At 51.6% G+C, this 19,617-nt stretch overlaps 1 protein-coding gene across 1 annotated transcript in view; it reads right to left on the reverse strand.

Annotated features, from left to right (window-relative positions):
* CLMP (CXADR like membrane protein) overlaps positions 1-18,995 on the reverse strand; it is a 113,494-nt gene extending 94,499 nt beyond the window's left edge. Inside the window, exon 1 of the mRNA XM_008260331.4 lies at positions 18,833-18,995. Within this exon, the coding sequence (XP_008258553.1) occupies positions 18,833-18,857 (25 nt within the window). The 5' untranslated portion in view covers positions 18,858-18,995. The remainder of the gene's footprint in view (positions 1-18,832) is intronic.
* Between the last annotated feature and the right edge of the window lie 622 nt (positions 18,996-19,617).

Raw genomic sequence — 19,617 nt, forward strand, 5'->3', positions numbered from 1 at the left:
GTAGAAGATGGCCCAAGTGCTTGGGCCCCTACACCCATGTGGGAAGACCTGGAAGATGCTCGTGGCTCCTGGCTTCGGATTGGCCCAGCTCCAGCCATTGCAGCCATTTGGGAAGTGAACCAGAAGATGGAAGACTTCTCTCTCTGCCTTTGCCTCTGCCTCTCTGTAACTCTGCCATTCAAATAAATAAATAAATCTTGAAAGGAAGGAAGGAAGGAAGAAAGAAAGAGGGGGGCTGGCACTGTGGCGCAACAGGTAAATGCCCTGTCCAGAAGCGCCAGCAACCCATATGGGCACCGGTTAGAGACCCGGCTGCTCCACTTCCGATCCAGCTCTCTGCTAATGGCCTGGAGAAAGCACCAGAAGATGGCCCAAGTATCTGAGCCTCTGCCAGGCACATGGGAGATCCAGATGAAGTTCCCGGCTCCTGCTCTAACCTGGCCCAGCCCCTGTAGTTGCGGCCATCTGGGGAATGAACCAGCAAATGGAAGGTATCTCCATCTCTCTGTCTTTCCCTCACCCTCTGTAATTCTGACTTTCAAATAAATAGAAGAGTCTTTTTAAAAAAATCCATCCTTTCTGGATTTATGACATAGATTAGCGTTCTTTCAAAAGTTCATGAAGAAATGCAATTAAAAGATGAGTTTCTTTACATGTAAAAAAATGTTGAAACCCAGGGAGATTTTTCATGAATTTTTTGAAAACTCCACATATTTAAACTATCTTGCTTATGATGATGATTTCATTGCTATTGACGCATACCAAAGCTGCTAATTAAATACCACAAACGTGCAGTTTAGTGTATGTCAATCCTATTTCTGTAAAGCTGTGTTTTGTTTTTGTTTTTTTTTTTTTTGGCAAAGACCCTCCACAGAGCATGCCTGGATAACTGAGGCCTTACTCTCCTGTGCAGATTCAGCCCCCTGAAGAGCCTCTTTCACGCTAAGCTGTTCCGGGGGGGATGCCAACAGTGCACAGAGATGACCCAAGTGGGAGGACATCCAAGTCCTCATTCACTTCTCACTGTCTTCATTCCACGCCTTCACCCAGCACTTTTTCGTTTTCACAGTCACAGAGACACAGGCTCAGTCCCAGCTCTGTCACTTACTAATTGAGTGCCCCTGGACAAATTGCATCTCTGAGTTTTAGCAATTTGCTCATCTATAAAATGGAGTTATTTTCGGTCTGTGATGGATATGAACTTGGTCTACGGATGGGGTGCCTGGCCCATGCCGTGACCGCCAGGGATGACGGTGAGTACTATTATGATGACAACTGAGAAGGATAAAGGAGACAGGGCTGTTGAGTTTGTTGATGAGAAGAGCAGAAAGGGACACAACATGAAACAGCTTCCTTTCACTGTTTAAAGGGCTTTGGGCCACAAGCAGGGTGCGTGGCTCTGATGAGGCAGAAGGGCGACTGCCTCTGAAGCTTCCTGGCTCTCTGTCGTTGGGCAAGTAAATGACGCCCTGGAATCTCAGTTTCCACATCTGTAAAATGGGCGCTGAGGCTATGTCCATGAGGCTGTGACTGTGGGACAGGAAGTGGCACCTCCGTGAAAGCGTCTAGCACAGTGCCTGTCCCAGGTCAGTAAGGCAGCTGTGGCCGTGAGTAATCTTTGTGGCCCCCGTTTGCAGCAGTTTGCAGGAGAGGAGACTCCAGCTCAAAGCACAAAGTCATTGCTCTCTTAGAGTGGAAAGGGCTCTCTGCAAGTGCTGAGCTCCTGTGGTTTGCTCAAAGGGAGGATGGATGCGCTCCTTCCAGAAGGGCTGTCTGTTGGCTGGAAGGAGGACAGATCTGTAAATGTTTTCCATGTCTACCTCTAATCTTCCGTATCAGGAAGAAACAAAGGAAAAAACCAGGGACGGGTGGAGGAGGGCAGAGGTGCACAAGCGAGCTGTGTTCCCTACAGCAACGGTGATGTCAGGCCCGCGGCCGGAGGGAAGGCAGCGAGCCTGAGCAAAGGCGCTTTCTCCCCGGGAGGCAGAGAGTGGTAAAGCTACAGGTCATACGCACAGAGGCTGAGCCCTCGTGCTTGGGGGGGACTGGGAGTTCTGGGAAAACCCGTCCTGCTCTGTAATGGAAAGGCCGGGCAACAACCACGTATCTGGCAAGGATCAGCAGGGGCCACAGGCCCTTGTCACAAGCCCGCCTTGCAATCTCTAACGCACGTGCATACGTTCCTGTCGGTGGTCTTTGAAGACGATGTATGTCTTGAAATCCTTGGGCTTATTGACGTGTTCACAGAGCTCTGGGCAGGGAGCCAAGGCCCTGAGCTGGAGTCCCAACTCTGCCATTAACTAGCTATAAAATTTAAGGAAAAATCTCCTAAGCTCTCAGTGCCTTAGTTTCTCTCCTTTCCTCCTCCCTCTCTTCCTCCCAGAGAGGTGTATACTCCACAGAGCAGCAGCACTGGCTGTTAACTTATTGGAAATGCAGGATCTCAGGCCCCACTTACTAAATCAGAACTTGCATTTGAACAAGATCTCTAGGCCGGCGCCGCAGCTCACTAGGCTAATCCTCCGCCTGTGGCGCCGGCATACCGGGTTCTAGTCCCAGTTGGGGCGCCGGTTCTGTCCCGGTTGCCCCTCTTCCAGGCCAGCTCTCTGCTGTGGCCCGGGAGTGCAGTGGAGGATGGCCCAAGTGCTTGGGCCCTGCACCCCATGGGAGACGAGGAGAAGCACCTGGCCCCTGGCTTCAGATTGGTGCAGTGCGCCAGCCGTAGCGGCCATTTGGGGAATGAACCAACGGAAGGAAGACCCTTCTCTGTCTCTTTTTCTCACTGTCTAACTCTGCCTGTTAAAAAATAAAAAAAATTAAAATAAAAAAGAAAATTTAAAAAAAGATCCCCAGGTAAATCGTAACGCTCTAAGAAGCACTGGCTTAGCTGATGTGAGTAGCAGACAAATGTATGGCAGCAGCTCCAACATCAGACTTCACTGCCTACAGGCTGTGTAACCTCAGCAAGACCTCAACCTGTAACACTCAGGGTCTTTGTCATTGGAATCTTCATAGTACCAACTGGGCACAGTTACCATGAGGATGAAATGAAATAATGTTGATTAAGAGTTTTACACAGGGGCCGGTGTGTGGTGTAGTATAGGCTAAGCCTCCTGCAGTGCCAGCAGCCTATATGGGCTCAGGTTCAAGTCCCGGCTGCTCCACTTCCGATCCAGCTCCCTGCTATGACCTGGGAAAGCAGTGGAAGATGGCCCAAGTCCTTGGGGCCCTGCACCCATGTGGGAGACCTGGAGGAAGCTCCTGGCTCCTGGCTTCGGAATGGCCCAGCGCCAGCCTTTGTGGCTATTTGGAGAGCGAACCAGCAGATGGAAGACCTCTCTGTCTCTCTGTTTGTAACTCTGCCTCTCAAATGAATGAATGAATGAATAAATAAATATATTTTTAAAAAGTTTTACACATAAAGGATCATGAAAAGCTTTTGGTCCATATCTAAAATTTCTCTGTCATTATGTATACTAAACAGAAAAAAGTGTAAGACTTTTTCATCATACAGTTATTGAGCTCTGTGTCAGGCACTTTCTAAGCTGAGGATATAGAAGTGAATGATACAAAGTCTAGGCTGTCACAGAGACAGACAAAAGCCAACTCCATTGCTATAGACGAAATGTCCTCCTCACCCCCTGAGGTGCATCTGTTGGAATCCTGACCCCCAACATGTGTGTGATGGCATTTGGGGCAAGGACTCTGGGAGGTGATTAGTGGAGCCCTCATGAGTGAGGTTAGTGCCCTCACATGAGACCCCAGGAAGCTCTCCAGCCTCCCCCCATACGAAGCCACAGCGAGACGACTGTAAGCCATACCCTGAATCTGCCAGCACCTTGGGCTTGGACTTCTTAGGCTCCAGGGTAGTAAGAAACAAATTTCTGTTGTTTATAAACCACCCGGTTGATAGTAGTTTATTACGGCAGCCAAGTGAGTAAAACAGAAAAGGGACTTTTAAAAGGAGGGTGAGTGTCGGGGAGAATTGCCCTGGGTTAAGTGACGGAGGCTGTTGGACTGGGGAGGAGGTTCAGGGGAGGTCTCAGGGAGGCAGTGTTTACACTGGAACCTGAAAGGCAGGAGCCAGCCCTGCAGCGAGCTAGGGACAGGGCATTCCAGAGCCACGGACACAGGTGCAATGACTGGGGCAGAAACATTGTGGGCAGATGTGGGGCAGAGGCTTGGGCCAGGTCAGAGCCCTCGCACCCTGGGAGGTCTGGGGGGAGAAAGCGAGGCTCCATTCCTGGTGAAAGAATCTGTCCAGGGGGTCAGCACCAGAGCTGGAGCAGCCGGGAGACCAGGCAGGATGCATGGACGGAGAGGCGCTCTCCTCCCCACCTGGAAGGCGAGAGCGTGCGCTCAGGCGCCTGCGGTGGGATCGGGTCTCTCAGAGAGGAACTCTGCAGAGCCCTACCTCCGCCATGTGTGAAGGAACCTGCAGAGTCTGTGTTCCAAGCTCTGTGTGTGCAGCATAAAACTGAGACCTAGGGGAGCAAGTCACCGGTTCAGAGGCCCACATCCCACATCAGAGGGCCCGGGTCCAAGTCCCAGCTCTCTGGTGAGTCTAGCTCCCTGTGAACGCACACCCTGGGATGCTCAAGTAGCTGGGTCCCCACCACCCATCAGTAGCTGGGTCCCCGCCACCCATGGAGGAGGTCTGGGCTGAGTTCTTGGCTGTTGGCTACGGCCTGGCCCAGTCCCAGCCATTCAGAGCACTTGGGGAGTGAACTAGTGGATGGAAGCTCGCTCTGTCCGTCTGTCTGCTCTCTCTCTTGGTGTCACTCTGCTTCTCAAACAAAAGGAATAAAAAAAATGAGAACCAGAAAGTGAAATGTCCATCATCACTTCTCAACGCCACCTAAGCGGGGCCCCAGTATTGGCCTGTAAACTAGAAACGTGCCTGTTTCCAGAGTGAGACTGAAAACCAATTTCACAACTGCCTCCGCCCCCGTGTGTCCTTTCCCCTCTCTCTTCTGGGCCGCGGGCTCTCTGCGCCTCCTCACTCCACCCCCGCCCCCCCATGCAATGCCCTCTAGTGACAGAGCCTTTGCCTCCTGCTGCACACATTCCTGCTAGTGAGGCAAGCACTTACCTCTTACTGATTACCCTTTTCCAAAACTCTCGTTTCGCTCCTCGTCTGTACCAAGCATTTTGGCATTGAACTCCACTCCCCGACCTCGTTCCCATTGCCTTTTCCTTCCATCCATCTGGTCCCCTAACCAGACCGGGGTGGGGGAAGCTAGGTCATGGATCCTGGACAACCACCCACAGGACCCAGCTCACAGCAGTTGCTTCATCGTTGAAATCCCTATCTTCTTATAAGATCCACCCACACACAAGCCCTCTGAGAGCCCAGGGAAAAGAACACATATGGAAGAAATTGTTATGAAACCCAACCTAGGTCAGAAACATCTCCCCTGATTATGAGGAAAATGACAGTTTGATTTCTCAGTGTCAGAGCGGGATTAATATCACAGCAAAAATCCGCTGTGTCGGAAACAGCTCGAACCGAGTGGATGAGCACATCCATCTCCAGGCCTGCCTGTCAAGTCCTCCCCTGGGCTGCCCTTATTTCCAGCTCCCCACTGAGCATGTGACTTGCAAGAGAGAGAAAATTGACAAATGTGGGTTGTGCTTCTTTTAGTTCAAGGCCGCTCTGCGATCCCAGAAAGACAAACGTCTTTTTCCTACCTTGCGTGGTGCCTGTTATTTTAACATCTGACAGTCAGGTCTTAGGGCAACAAGGTTCTCAAAAGGCACTTGCCTAGTTCCCATTTAAAGACTTGACCAACTGCCTTGCTCCAGGTTTACTCTGAAATACCATCAGGCCTCGAGGAGTTGTGGAAGCATAATGAGCGAGTGGCCAAGCACCTTCTCACCTGGAGCACTGATTTGGTTGCTTCTGTTTCTGCCCCAGCTGCCTAGTCAGCATGGGGAGGGCCAGGCAGGATGGGCCCATAGCTTGTTTGCAGACATAGGTTAGGTCCTTGTGAGGAGGAGCCAGGCCTCAAACAGGAAAATGGGTCCATTTGAATACCTCTCCGGAGCCTCCTTATTCCATCAATTAATAACTACTGAGAATTAGGAGTCTACAATCCCCCAAGCAAGGTCCCTACTGTACACTTTACTTTCTGTGCATTTCACAATCTCTGAGCACCAGGGCCCAAGGGCACAGCTTGCTGCCGTTCTTGCACACGCCCTGGCTTGTCTGCTGTCAGCTCTGACACTGGTGCCTCCCCAGTCAGAGCACGTAGGCCAGCGAATCAACATCATTCCCAGGATGGACAGAAAGGCGCACTCGTTACTTACTTCCCACTCCATCACCTAAGCACCCTCCAGCCTTTTGCTCCGATTGGGTTGAACATGGGACCTTGTGCCCCTTTCTTATGTGTATGTAACCTAAGTCTTTTGGGTCATAGCAAAGATTTCCCAGGTCAGATCATCCAGCTGTGCCCCTCTTTCTCCCTGATCCGGTCACATATGCACTCCAGTGTTGGTTGGTTTGCTTTTTGTTTGTTTTGTTTGTTTTGCTGTTGCTCCTTCCAGGGGGATCTTGCTAAGATGCAGGCCGTGCCTCAGTGGTGCCAGGGTGAGGCCCGAGATTTGCATTTCCAGTAACTTCCCTGGTGAAACCACTGGTGCTGGTCTGAGGAGCACACCTTGAGTGGTGAGAGAGTCCACTGCCAGGGTGCCCAGCAGAATGGTTTTCTCAAGACTGTGCCAGCTCCAGCACTGACAGTCCTGCATTGCACATCCTCAGAAACCCCTCCATCCTGGGCAAATCAGGGCGCTCAGCCGCTGTGCCTACCGAATAAACCTCAAGGCTTTCCGGAGCACAGCAGCCGGGTCGGCTAGCACCTGTTCTTTGGAGGAAGTTCACCTGATGCCTGATTGACGGGCTGGGGTGCAGTTGAGCCAGCACGGAGCCCTGTTGAGTGCTGTGGGAGGCAACTGTACTTCTACCAGGATGAGCAAGGATTCGGGAGCCTAAAGACCCGGCCTCTGGTTGTGATTGGGTCCTTCATTCACTGAGTAACACCAGGGAAATTTCTTAACTTCTCTGAACCCTGTCTGCCAAATGGAGACCGACCACAGCTGCTGTGAAGAATTCATGAGCACACGCTTGCAGCAGCTCTGAGCTAGAAATCCTCTTTCTTAAATCCCGCCAGCACCTTCCACGTCCACCGGCTGCCGGGTGCCCTTCTGCTGGCCCTGGCCCTGCCCCAGTGAGATCCTGGCAGGGTTAGTGATGAGCGCAGAAAACTGATGAAGGCAGAGAAGAAAGAGGGAGCGCCTTGTGCTCCACGCACCAGTGAGGGAGCCCCGGGCTGGCTCAGGGCCCGTGTTGGACTCCATTGCCGTTTACCCCAGAGGACCTACACACACAGGGCCAGAGGAGGAGCATGTCAACAACACGGCAGGGTGGGCCTCGTCCATCATGAGGCCGAAGTTCAGGAAAATGCTGGAAGAAGCAGCCACAGGTCCTGAGAATGACTGAATGGAAAGGAAATCACCACAGTCTAAAAGGACTGAATGAAAACAGCCTCCCCCAAGGCAGCTGGGAAGCAGAGGGCTCCGTGGTGCCCACCCGGCACCTCCCCCATGGGTCTGCCCCTGTGCAGTGCTGCGAAGCCCCCAGGACCAAGGGCTCAGTCCCTCCCAGGGCGCTGTTAGGTGTGCCTGGTCTCAGGAGGCTGTGGTCTTGAGGTCGGAAAGGGCCCTGTGCCTGTACCATCTTCTCTTCAGCACCCCAGATGGCCATGTCTATTTGGGGTCTTTGGGAAGGTAAAGAATTCGCCATTAAAGATCCTCGAGGGAGTGGTAACATTTTAAGCTTTTGTAAGCTTATCTTTTGCAGTCATTAATTGTGCATTTATAAATGTCTTCTTTTTCCCTTCCTTCATTCACTTTCCAACACGTGTTAGCCACTGGGCTTGGGACTACTGATAATGCTATCACCTGCTCACAGGCACACAGAAAAGACCTGGCCCCAGACCATGCCACAGTGTGACCTAAGCTATTCTACAGGCGTGAACCAAGTGGCTGTGGACGTACAAGACAGGAGAGCAGAGCTCTCTGCCTTGGGGCGGGGGGGACGGGTGATGAAGGATGGGAGGCTCCCGTGGTCAGGAGAGAAGAGAAGAGGCAACTGGGCACAAGGAAATGGAAGGTTTCCATGAACAAGGACTAGAGGCAAAGCATCCCCATTAGCTTAGGGCCAATGGAGGACAAATCATTTCAGGAGTGGGTTCCACGCAGAGGTTGTGCTATGGTTTGAATCTTTAGCTCCAGAATTCATGTGTTGGAAACTTAGTGGTGTTTGGAGGGGCCTTAAGGAGGTTCCTGGGATTCAAGGAGGTCATGAAGGCATTAGTGGTTCTATCAGAAGAGAATGAGAGACCTGAGCTAGCGCACCTGCTCTGCCTTTCTATGGGCTGCCCATGGCCCTGTGATGATTCAGTATAGAAGCCCTCACCAGATGCTGCAACCTTGACACTGGACTTCCCAATGCCCAGAACCATGAGCCAAATAAATCTTTATCTTTGCAAGTTTCCCAGCCTCCGGACAATGATGAGACAGGTGTGCGTTTGGAGAGGCAGGAGAGGAAAGGAGGAGAGGCGGCAGTGAGAGTGAGCGCTGCGGAGTTCACAGGTCTCTTCCCTCACCCCCATTAAGTGCCAGAGCCTAGAGCGGGAGGAGGGTCAGACGAGGGGGCCGGCATGTGGGGACAGCCACCTGGATTGCTCGGGGTTCAGAAGCAGCCTGGGAGAGGCGGTGGAGCAGAGAAGGTGGCTGCAGAGAGATGGCCTCCTTCCCCAGCCCCTCCTCCTCGGAGGGCGGGAGCCTGGCGCACTTTCCCTATTGGCTGGCACAGGTTGGGGCTGGAGCTCCCCCAGAGTTAAGAGCAGATGGGTACGGAGGCCTGTCTGGCCTCAGGGTGCATTTCCTAGCGGGAATTCTGGGCCCACAGGGATCTGAGACACCAGTTTAGCCCTTTTTTCATAGGGAGAAAAGTCACACTTGCTGTTCAGGTCAGTGGAAAAAAAAAAAGAGAGAGGAAAGAAAAACCCAAACACGTTATTCTTCTCACCTTGAGGTTTTTCTTTCCTCTCAAATTTAAAAGTAAATATAATTCAGCACATCTTGAATTTGCATTGCGCTCATTGGAGTCTAATTTTGGTTAGGACAAATGACCGCCCCGGAGGTGGAAAGCAGAGGAACCTGTACTCCTTGTGAGGGCCATGCTCTCAAAGACCAAGGCCAAGGTGAGCCTGTCTGCCTTCCCAGATCAGTGTTGAGGCAGGAGGGAAACTCGGCCCACAGCTGCCATTCTGCTGTACTCAGGCCACACAGCATAGGAGAGACCCCACCTCCCACCGCGTCTCACTTTTTTGATCTGTGCAAAGGGACAATAATACCAGTCCCACAGACTGCTGGTAAGGAGAGATCAAAAGTCCCGAGTACAATGCCAGATATGCAGTAGTTGCTCAATAAGACCGTATTTCTTGATGCTGAAAGCAGAAATAAACCAAGCAGTTATCTGCCCCAGCAGGGGCAGAGCAGGTCGGCACAGGCTCCAGGGAGCCGGGAACAGAGAGGGCGTAGTCTGGGAAAAGAAAGCTCCCAGGCGGGCGAGGGTTACAGCACCCTGCAGTCGGTGCACTGAGCAGCCCAGGAAGGGCACCTCTTGCCCAGGGCGAAATAACACAAAAAAGCAACTCTCTCAGAGCAGTGGCAGACAGATGGGCCACAGATGGGGTCGATGAGCCTCTTGGGGTCCTGGGGCAGAGCAATATCCCCCCAAAGGACCCTAGAGACTTGCCTGTAGGGCAAAGAAGCCACAGTGACAGGAGCCCTGATGACCTGGTGTCAGCAGACAGCAAACAGAGCCTCCAAATACTCCTGGGTTGCCCCTCACCCAGCAAAGCCAATCATGACCGGAGCAACAGACATTCATTCACTGATTATCATGCACCAAGCAGGATGCTAAAATTCTCAATGTGTGTTCCTTCATTTAATTTTCACACACACAAAACCCCTGTGACATTGCTACTAATGCAACTACTGAAAAGAACACTGCGGTTACAGAGGTGAAGCCACTTGCCCAAGGTCATGCAACCATGAAGTGGCTGAGCCAGGCCGCAAGCCAGGGACGGGGGACCCCAGGGGCCAGGCTCACACAGCAGTTGCTCCATGGCTGGTCCACGTGGAAGCCTTCCGTGCCTTCCCCCACTCTTCCCTTGAAGAGTGATTGGAAATAATTGGAACTGTCATTGGAAGTAATGAGAAGTGACAGAGGTTGGGTTAGAAGGCTTATTGCTCCAAGTCTGAATGATCCCTACCAACCCAGGCCTAAATTTAAACAATGAAGTCACAAAGCAATTTCCCTCTCAGGGATTTGATTTTTCCTGCCTGCTCCACCACCAAGAAATAGAAGCAAGAATACAGGAGAGATGGAGCCCCTGTTCCACGCAGTGGATTTCTTTGGGAACAGAGAGAAGCCCTTTGTGGCTTGATCCCGTTTGCTTACCGCTCCCATTCAAATACCCTACAAACCTTGGGTGAACAGACCTTGGCCACTGTAAATGAACAGATCAAATGTATGGATTTATTTCTTCATTTTAGCATCCCACAAGGGATGAAGAGAGAGAGAGCTCGCGCTGCAGCTGGCAGATTGTGATGAGGAATAAGGCCATAACTTTCCATAGGCAAGGACATCGGGAGATGCACGCCCTCCACGAATTACCTGGCTCAAGGCCAAGGACATACACTGATTAATCCATCCTTCCTGATGCCGATGGGGTGATCCATCACCTCAGCGATCGCTTGTTTAATACCAACCGCACTGGTGTGCAAGTGCTGGGAGGGAGACAGGGACATCAGACAGTCCTTGTGGCCCTGCGTGAATAGAAAGACGCTGTCTCCATGGACAGCGCATCATTAAGTTGCTTCCTCCTTGGGACGCCGAGAAACCTTGGTACTTTCCTCTGGGTCGCCCTGGCGTACATCTCTAGCCACTTGTTTATGAGCACGTCTCCCCCATCGGGCTGAGTTCTTAGAGGGTGGACTCTGGGACTTCAGTGTTATTGGCATCTCAGAGCCCTCTCTGCTGTCGTCACTGCATGAGAGTGAGTGAAGGAAGCAGGAGAAGTGACAGCTCAGATGTGAGTGCTACAGGTCTCAAGCGGGAGGTCAGGGAGAAGCTGCTGCCCTCCGTGCAAGGGGACAAGCGGAGAAGCTGCTCTACAAAACCAAGAGGCCAGCTGGGCTTCCCCTCTGCCATCTCTGTGCCTTCCTCCTCCTCCTCCACCTCCTCCTCCTCCTCCTCTTCCTCCTCCTCCTCCTCCTCTCCTTTCTTCTCATCTGTTGCCTTTCTTGCCCACAAACTTCCCACGGGCTACCTCTCCTTAGAAGAGCCTCCGATATTCGACGCCGGCGGGGGAACCGTTCTGATGATAGCTGCCCATTTTCTCTTCTCAACGTGGGCCCAAGGAAACAGTTTTCTCCCGCCTTCTTCCTAAACAAAGCGGCATTCAACCTTATCACCGCCAGACTTTGGCTGAGGCTACACACACAGTGATCCAACTGACTGCCGCCAATGGAATAAAGGTTGGACTTCAGCATTCTGCCCACTTTGGCCTGCAGGGTGCCAAAGGAAACAGCTTTTATTTTTTCCAGAATCCAGACAGTTAGGAAGTTCAGATAACCAGAATGTGGGGGTTGGGGTGGGGGGATGGTCTGCGTTCTTTCTCTAGGAAACAAGTCAGAACGGCTGAAATCAGGAATTTAACTAGAAAAGGCAACACAGTAAGTCATCCCCAATCTGGAAACCTTCAGCATCCACAGCCTGAGGACCGTGTCCTAAGAGGGACACGCATGCCCCTGACCCCAAAAGCAGAGCGAGTCTCTGCCACCGTAGCCTTGAGTACCACAAGAGCGTTCTTGGATAATTAGAAGGAAGGAGTAACCCACGAGTGAGGCATATGGTGCAACTCCAAGTTTTAAACAACAGTCATTAACCCAAACAAAGTGTGCCTTAGCCATCTGGGTGGAGCAGGGGAAGGGGCTTGGTGACAATGTTCTAACAGAGTTTTCTACTTCGGGGTTCATTGTCTGGCACCTTGCAAATGAGGCTCTGTTTCACGCTGACCCCCTCTCCTCAGCGGCACAGAGCCTTGACTTCAGAAGGACTGTGAGGTCCCTGGTACGGGGAGAACACGCGGCTCTGGAGTCCCAATCCTGAGTGGATGTCCAGGCTCTGGTGATTGCCGATGGCAGTTGTGAGAAGCTCCCTTTATTTCTCTGAACCTCAGTTTATCCATCAGTTGAGTGGAGTAATAACGTCATTTACTCTCAAAGAGCAATCTGAGGATGATTTGGCGTGCTAATACATTCCATAAACTGCTAACCATTGTACAAATGTTAGAAATTACACCATCATAATATTCCTATCCATATAATCCCTTCTTGGGGGACTGTAAGTGGATTACATGTACACATTTCATGTTTCAAATCCCAACCACAAATTCAAATCCATGCAAGGAATCCATTGAGCCATATACTTAATGACTGTACTTTATTATACAAGTATGTGAATTATGCCTTAAAGGAATCTATTGAGCTTATTTACTTAATGGTGTATGTAAAATATGCCTTCACTTAAAAAATGGAAGAAAATGCTTTATGCTTACAAACAGTTCTGTGTAAAAGATGCCCTACACTGAAGTCTCTCCTGGGTGTCCAATGGCAGAGATAGAATGAGGTCCTTTTGGTGAGCATTTCACTACTAGATTCCTGGGCAGGGGATCTGGCCATCACCCTAACCCTGAGTGGTGCTCCCTGGCTAACAAGGCCACAGTACAGTTCTACAGGGCAGCTCACTACTCTTCAGTGTAGTTACTTGGTCCTTTTGGCTTTGGAATCATGCGTGTTACCAATTGCCACAGGTGGACCACGCCTGGGAAAACTCGGGCAAGCATGGTGACACTGGTGTTCTTGATCACAACCTCATTTAGACCAGCTGGCAAATTCTCAGAATTAATAAACGTGGAGAATGTTAGTGGTATGAGGAAACTTAGAGATGACCTTAGTCTAAAACCTTCATTTTACAAAAGAAGAAGGGATTACGGGTCAGAGCGGTAGGGTAAGCCAGCAAAACTATGAAGGAGCTAGAACCAGCGATTTGTAGTCCTGGTTCTTACATGCACACCCAGGCTTTGGGACTTTGAGTATTAATTCCCTCATCCTGAACAGAACATACATTATACATGACACTGCAGAAGTTTCCAGAATTTCCAGTTATGATGGTTAAATTGAACTGTTATGACATCTGCCCTATTTTTCAGGCAATTTCTCAACATCAAAACCAATGCCGGTTATTCAGTATTTAGCTCATTTAACGGAAGCATCGGAAGAGTGCTGTGATCCTGATGCATATTCCGTGAGCTAAGGGGAGGGAGAGACCGTTTTCTATTCCTTTAGCATGTGATTGGACACACATGGAGCTAAGGCCCCAGTCCCGGCACTTCTAGTGAGCAAGCTGTGCAACCCTAGCTAGATATCTCTGAACTTCGATTTCTTCTTCACCATAAAGAAGGCTAAATTCAGATCAAGGATTAGCTTGAGTTCCAAAGAAGGGGATCAGGGAGTCAGTAAACCCCAGAAGTTACTGGCAAATTTATATATACATATATGTGTGTGTGTGTGTGTTTCTTTTTGTAAGTGGGTCATATTTTTCATCAGATTTTCAGAGGTGTTCAGGATTCAAATTTTTTAGAATCATTGATTAATTTCTCAGGTGTTCCATAGTTCTGATAATCTTTGATTCTATTCTAAAAAAAAAGAAAAAGTCTATCTAATTTCTCACCACTAGATCCACTCATGAAAGTCATTCCCATGTACACTACTCGGCTGGGCACAAGACAAAACTAGAAGGGACATATCATTATTATGATCATCATCAGCAATGCAGGAAAATGACAGAAGGAGGGGCCGGCAGTGTGGTACAGCGGGAAAAACCACCGTGTGCAACGCTGGCTTCCCATCTAGGTGCCGACTTGAGTCTCAGCAGTTCCATTTCTGATCCAGCTCCCTGCTAATGGCCTGGGAAAAGAAGAAGATGGCTCAAGTGTTTGGGCCCCTGCAACCCATGTGGGAGACCAGGAGGAGGCTTCTGGCTCCTAGCTTGAGCTTGGCCTAGCCCTGGCCACTGTGGCTCCATCTGGGGAGTGAACGAGTGGATGCAAGATCGTTCTCTTTCTCTCTGTCTCTCTCTCTGTAACTCTGACTCTCAAATAAATAAACAACTTTAAAAAGAGAGAGAGAGAGAGAAAGAAAACAAAGGGAGGACACAGAGTTCTACTGAGACCTGTTATTATGCTGCAGTCAATGGACTATACATTGAAGCTCCCTCAAACTCATTTTCTGGAAAATCAAGCTCCTTCCCCATTCAGCACAAGTTTCTATGGAGAAATCTGTTGATAATCTAGACCAAGCACATGCAATATAACAGAATAAGTGTGTAGCACGTATGTGAGAGGGCTTCAAAAAAGTTCGTGGAAAGGGGGACTTTGAATAATATGAATTTTCCCCGAGTATTTTTAAGCCCCTTTGTATTGTCTGGTCCTTGTCCTGTAATGCTCTATGTATAATTTTTACATAGCACTGATCCTATTTGAATCAATGGACAAGGAAGCACAGAAGCAAAGTGAATTAAATTAAAACTGGAGTCCTCAGGGCTGGCATTGTGGTGTGACAGGTTAAGCCAATACCTGCAATGCTGGAAGCCCAAATGGGGACTCCACTTCTGATCCAGCTCCCTGCTGATGCACCCAGGGACAACAGCAGAAGATGGCCCAAGTCCTTGGGCCCCTGCATGCATGTAAGAGATCCTGATGAAGTTCCTGGCTTCTGGCCTTGGCCTGGCCCAGCCCCAGACATTGAGGTCATTTGGGGAGTGAATGGGCTGGCCCAGCCCCAGTCATTAGCGGATGGAAGATCGTCTGTCTCTCTAATTACTGCCTTTCAGGATAATAAAATCTTAAGGAAAAAACAAAAAACAAAAACTGGGTTCCACAGAATTGTGTTGTCTCAAAAGGAGCAATGATTCTCTAAATTTTTCATACTTCTTGGCCTTAAACATTTCAAATGTTTCAAAAATCCAATTCTCTCCTAACAAAAAGTGCACACATTCTTAGCTTATGTGAGGTGCCAGAGGTGACACACGGTTGAATGAGACGCAATCCCTGTCTTCAGAGAACCGTGAGGATCACACAACAAAAAGCGGCATTAGAAGAAGGCTATTGGCATTAAGGAAGGAAAGAGTGTACTGGTGGTGAAAAGTGGACAGGTATTTGGAAGAAGTGGCATTTGTGGTGTCTCTGGAGGGTGGGAAGTAAGGGGGCATTTTGCAGGGAGGGATTCTCATGAGCAAAAGCACAGAATGAGAAAGAACTAGGGCACAGGGAAGAATTCACATTCCCTGGAGAGCTATCTAGGAGTGGGGAGTGGGGAGGAGTTGTGAGTGACACTGTATAAACCCCTTACTACCAGAATGAAGAACTTGCACTCAGTATTAAAGGCAGTACAGACTACTCAAGGTTTTGGGGAGAAGGGGGGAAGATGTAGAATTTTGGAAACTTTGAATTCAAGATCTTTCACCCCTAACTCTTTTCAAGACAAAGGAGTCAGAAGAAGAACCCAGAGACTCCCGAATCCAAGGTTTTTGCATTCTAGCAGCTGCCTCATAAGATCATCCTGGTGGCAGCGTGCACGGTGGAGCAGGACCAGGTGGAACACGGAGGTGGCAGCCACTACAGAACCCAGAAGAGAAGCTAAGGTGGAAGACTGAAGGGTGGTGCACAGAGGAGGGGCTTCTCTCTCTTCCATGGGGCTCGGAGCTCTACTTGTTCCTTCACACCACAGAGGCAGGGCAAGGAAGCAAGGCGTCAACTGGCTCACCCTTGTGAACTATGAACTCTCGCAGCAGAGCACAGAAAAGGATGCCAAAACCCGCGCTAGCAGTGAGCAGAAGCAGCCCAGAACCACCTCTGTAAAGGACCGGTTAGGACCGAGGCAACTCGGCAGGTTTTCTTTCTGGCTTTGCTCCAGAGTGCCCAAGCATGCCACGGCTCCAAACCACTTTGCAAATGAAGGCTAAGCCACCCACAGCACTGCTTTCCCTATGGGCTCTGGCCCCATGCAGGGGTGTCAGCTGCAGAGGGGTTACCTCAGGGCTCTCCCTCAATGTCAATCTCTTACTCGAACAGATAAATCCACTCAGAGCCAGGAAGTCATGCGTCTGAGGATGCTGACAAAGGCCAAGACGTGGTGACAGCTTAACAGTAGGCGTGAATGATGAGAACCCAATTGTGCGGAATCCCATCAGCTGCCCTCTTCTCTGTCCTACCTGGCATTTAATGTGTGGCTATTTAAAAACATTTTATTTGCTCGAAAGGGAAAATGATAGAGCGAGGAAGAGATAGAGGCAGTGGGGGAGAATCTTTCATTCACTAGTTCACTCCTCAAATGCCTGTAACAGCTGGGGCGGGACCAGGCTGAAGCAGGGCTGAGAACACCATCCAGGTCTCCCACATGGGAGGCAGGAACCCAAATACTTGGACCATTCTAAGCAAGGGGATGACAGGCATATTAACAGGAAACTAGATCAGAAGGAGAGGAGCTGGGACTCGAACTACCTCTCTGAGATGGAATACAGGCATACGAAGCAGCAGCCAAACCTGCTGTTCCACATCAGCCTGCTTTATAAAACAGATGCACGAAAGAAGTCACGAGCGTAGCTTCTACAATAAAGGCAGAGCATCGACCCATCAGACCAGGCAGAGGAATGACTGCATACAGTAAGCACTCAATAAAGAAGGGCTAGAGAATCAGTGACACTTTTTGATCCATGTCTTGGTCAGTTTCCCCTTTCTTCTTAACTAAGAGTGTGATCATTATCCAGGTTCACATCATGCCATGCCAGCTGACTTCAACTTGGGGACCAAAGTCATCTCGTTTCCACTCTGAACTGGGGCCAACCTAAATCAATCCCACCTCCGCTAAATATGAGAGAAAGCACCTGACCTCTTTACACTTGGATATCTTCATCTGTAAGCTGAGAATAATCATAATAGGTGGCCAATAGGGCTGGTGTGAAGAATCAACAACTTAGTAAGAGAGGACACATAAAACAAGATACAAGAAGGACTTAATGAATGTTGGTTTTTAATAAGGCGGCTTGGACATCTATTTCCATAGAACACCTGAGGGTTGGTAGCTTAGTGACAGAGACCAGTGAGAGTGACAAAGGTGCCATCTGGCTGTGCACAGCAAAGTACCTCTATAGGCTTAGGAAACAGCACCTCCCTACTTGCCCTCCTGGAGCAAAAGTTTAGGTTAGTCGGCCTTTGATTCCTCTAACTTGGGTGATCAGCAGCTTGGGGGTGGCCCAGACAGGCATGCTTATGTGCTGGCTGATTTATAAAGTTTCAGAAAGAAACGAGACAGAGGGTGTGAGCCACCTGTTGCAAGGTGTCTCTTCTGGGTCCTCCCTTCTGGACATCAGCCTCCCTCGAACTCCCAGTGGTATAGGGGCTAGAAGGGACTGAGGAAGCACCTAGCTTTCTCATTTCAGAATTCAGGAAACAGAAGCTCTGGACGGCGAGTGAGTTGTCCAAGGTCACCCAAGTAGCCAGTTCAGAGCCGGGACCAGCTCTCCTCCAGCAGCCTGGACTTCCAGGCCGCACTTGCCCTCCACCAGCCCTGGCTGGCGCTTCCACTTTGGGAACCAAGCTGACTTCTGCTCCAGTGTCCAGGCGGACTCTGTGCTTCCAGGGTGCCCTCAGGACTTGTCTTCGGCTTTCCCTGCCTGCCTGCCTTGCCCAGGCCCTGCAGATACCCCCCGGCCCCCGTCCTGTGGACTCTCAGCTCTCACCACACACATCCCACAAGTCTGTCTTCTCCAGTCCAGGCCAGCCGCTGTGCCTTCCGGCCTCTGGGGCCCCAGGAGTCCTCAGGGGAGACACCCTGTGGGGCCCTTCTCTGAGCCCCCAGACTTGTTCCACAGAGAGCCGCACTCGCTCTGGTTCCCCCTGTTCTCTTCCACCCCGTTTTTTTCTGTCTTTTCACACTCCTTTTGCTCAATCCCCCAGCGGCTTCTCCGTTTCATATTCCCATTCTCCTCTTGTTTTCTCGCTGTCCCGACCCTTTCTCTCTCCTCCTTTTCTTCCTCGGGGTTACTTGCAGCCGCCGGGGCGCCTCCCAGTCTTCCCCGGGTTCTGCTGCCTTCTGCCTTCTCCCCTCTCCCCTCTCTCCTCTCGTCTCCTCCCCTGCCTCTTCCCCTACTCCTTTCCTCTTACTCTTCAATAAATAACACATCTGGTTCTAATCCGAGCCCTCCGAGGCGCCTGTTTGAAACAAAAAAACGCGTTCCCCCCTCCCCTCCACCCCCAGGAACCTGGCACAAAAACTCCTGGATAAACCTTCCCTTCCCCAGTCCTTCGGTTCTCCCAGATACTCCTGAAACTAAAGGCCCTCCTGAAAAGACCCTTCACAACGCACCGTTCCGGGCGGCCAAACTCGACCAGAACACCCCCACTCCCACCCCCACCCCCAATCCCGCCCTAGGGCCCAGATGTGCGAGACATTTTCCAGGGCCTGCTGGGCGGTCCTCCGTTGCCAGATGCGCTGCTTCGTGGCGGGGAGGCTGGGGGAGGAAGGGGCTCAATCCCGGAGCCCGCGGGGACCACGGTTCGCCATGGGCGTCTTCCCTGGACGCAGCGCCGGGCTTGCCCAGGGGCATCCAAACTCCCGCCCTCCCCGAGGCACTCACCTAGTAAGAGGAGGAGGGGGGACATCCCGGTCCCCGGGCGCGGGCCCGTCCCCGCTCAGCTGCTGCCTGGCTCCCGGGCTGCGGGGCTCAGCGGACGGACCTTGGGCGAGCAGGGCGCGTCGCGTTGGGGTGCGCGCAGGGTGGCCGCAGCCATGTGCGGCCGCGGGAGGCAGCCCCGCGCCCGGGTCCCCGCGCCCTGCGCTCCGGGGCGCAGAGGCACTTCCAGCGCTCGCCCCAGCAGCCCGCGCCGGGACGGAAGCCCGCAGCAGGGTCAGGGAGGCAAAGGCGAGGCGGCGAGGCGCTACCGCTTCGTGGAACACTTTTCCCTGTTTGGAAAGAAAAAGGAGTGAAGAAAGAGAGAGAGGGAAAAAGCTGAGCTGGAGCCACATGGTTGCCTCCTCCCGCAGCCCCTCCCTCGCTCGCTCGCGCTCCCTCCTCCCTGCAGCATTTGGGGCTGGCGCGGGGGCCGATCCGCCCGCAAGGGGCGAGGCCGGCCCGGCCAGGAGCGAGGCCCGAGCGGGGATCTGGGGCGGTCCGGGGGCGGCCGGGCTGGAAGAGGCGCCCGGCGCGGGGCTGACTCTGAGTAGGCGAGAACGGGGCACACTTGGGCCACAGGCCGATGGGTGAGGCCGGGTGACTGCTACCCCAGGTTCTCGCTCGGTCCTTCTCGCCCCTCCAGACTGCGCCCCTTTCTCTCTCTCTGCCTCTCGCGTCTCGCGCGCTGCAGTCCTGTCCACCTACAGCCGCCTTGCCTCGGCCTCTGCCCTCTCCCCGCTTTCTCCTCT

The sequence above is a fragment of the Oryctolagus cuniculus genome, chromosome 1, assembly GCF_964237555.1.
Source record: "Oryctolagus cuniculus chromosome 1, mOryCun1.1, whole genome shotgun sequence".
In the NCBI taxonomy this organism is placed as follows: Eukaryota; Metazoa; Chordata; class Mammalia; order Lagomorpha; family Leporidae; genus Oryctolagus; species Oryctolagus cuniculus.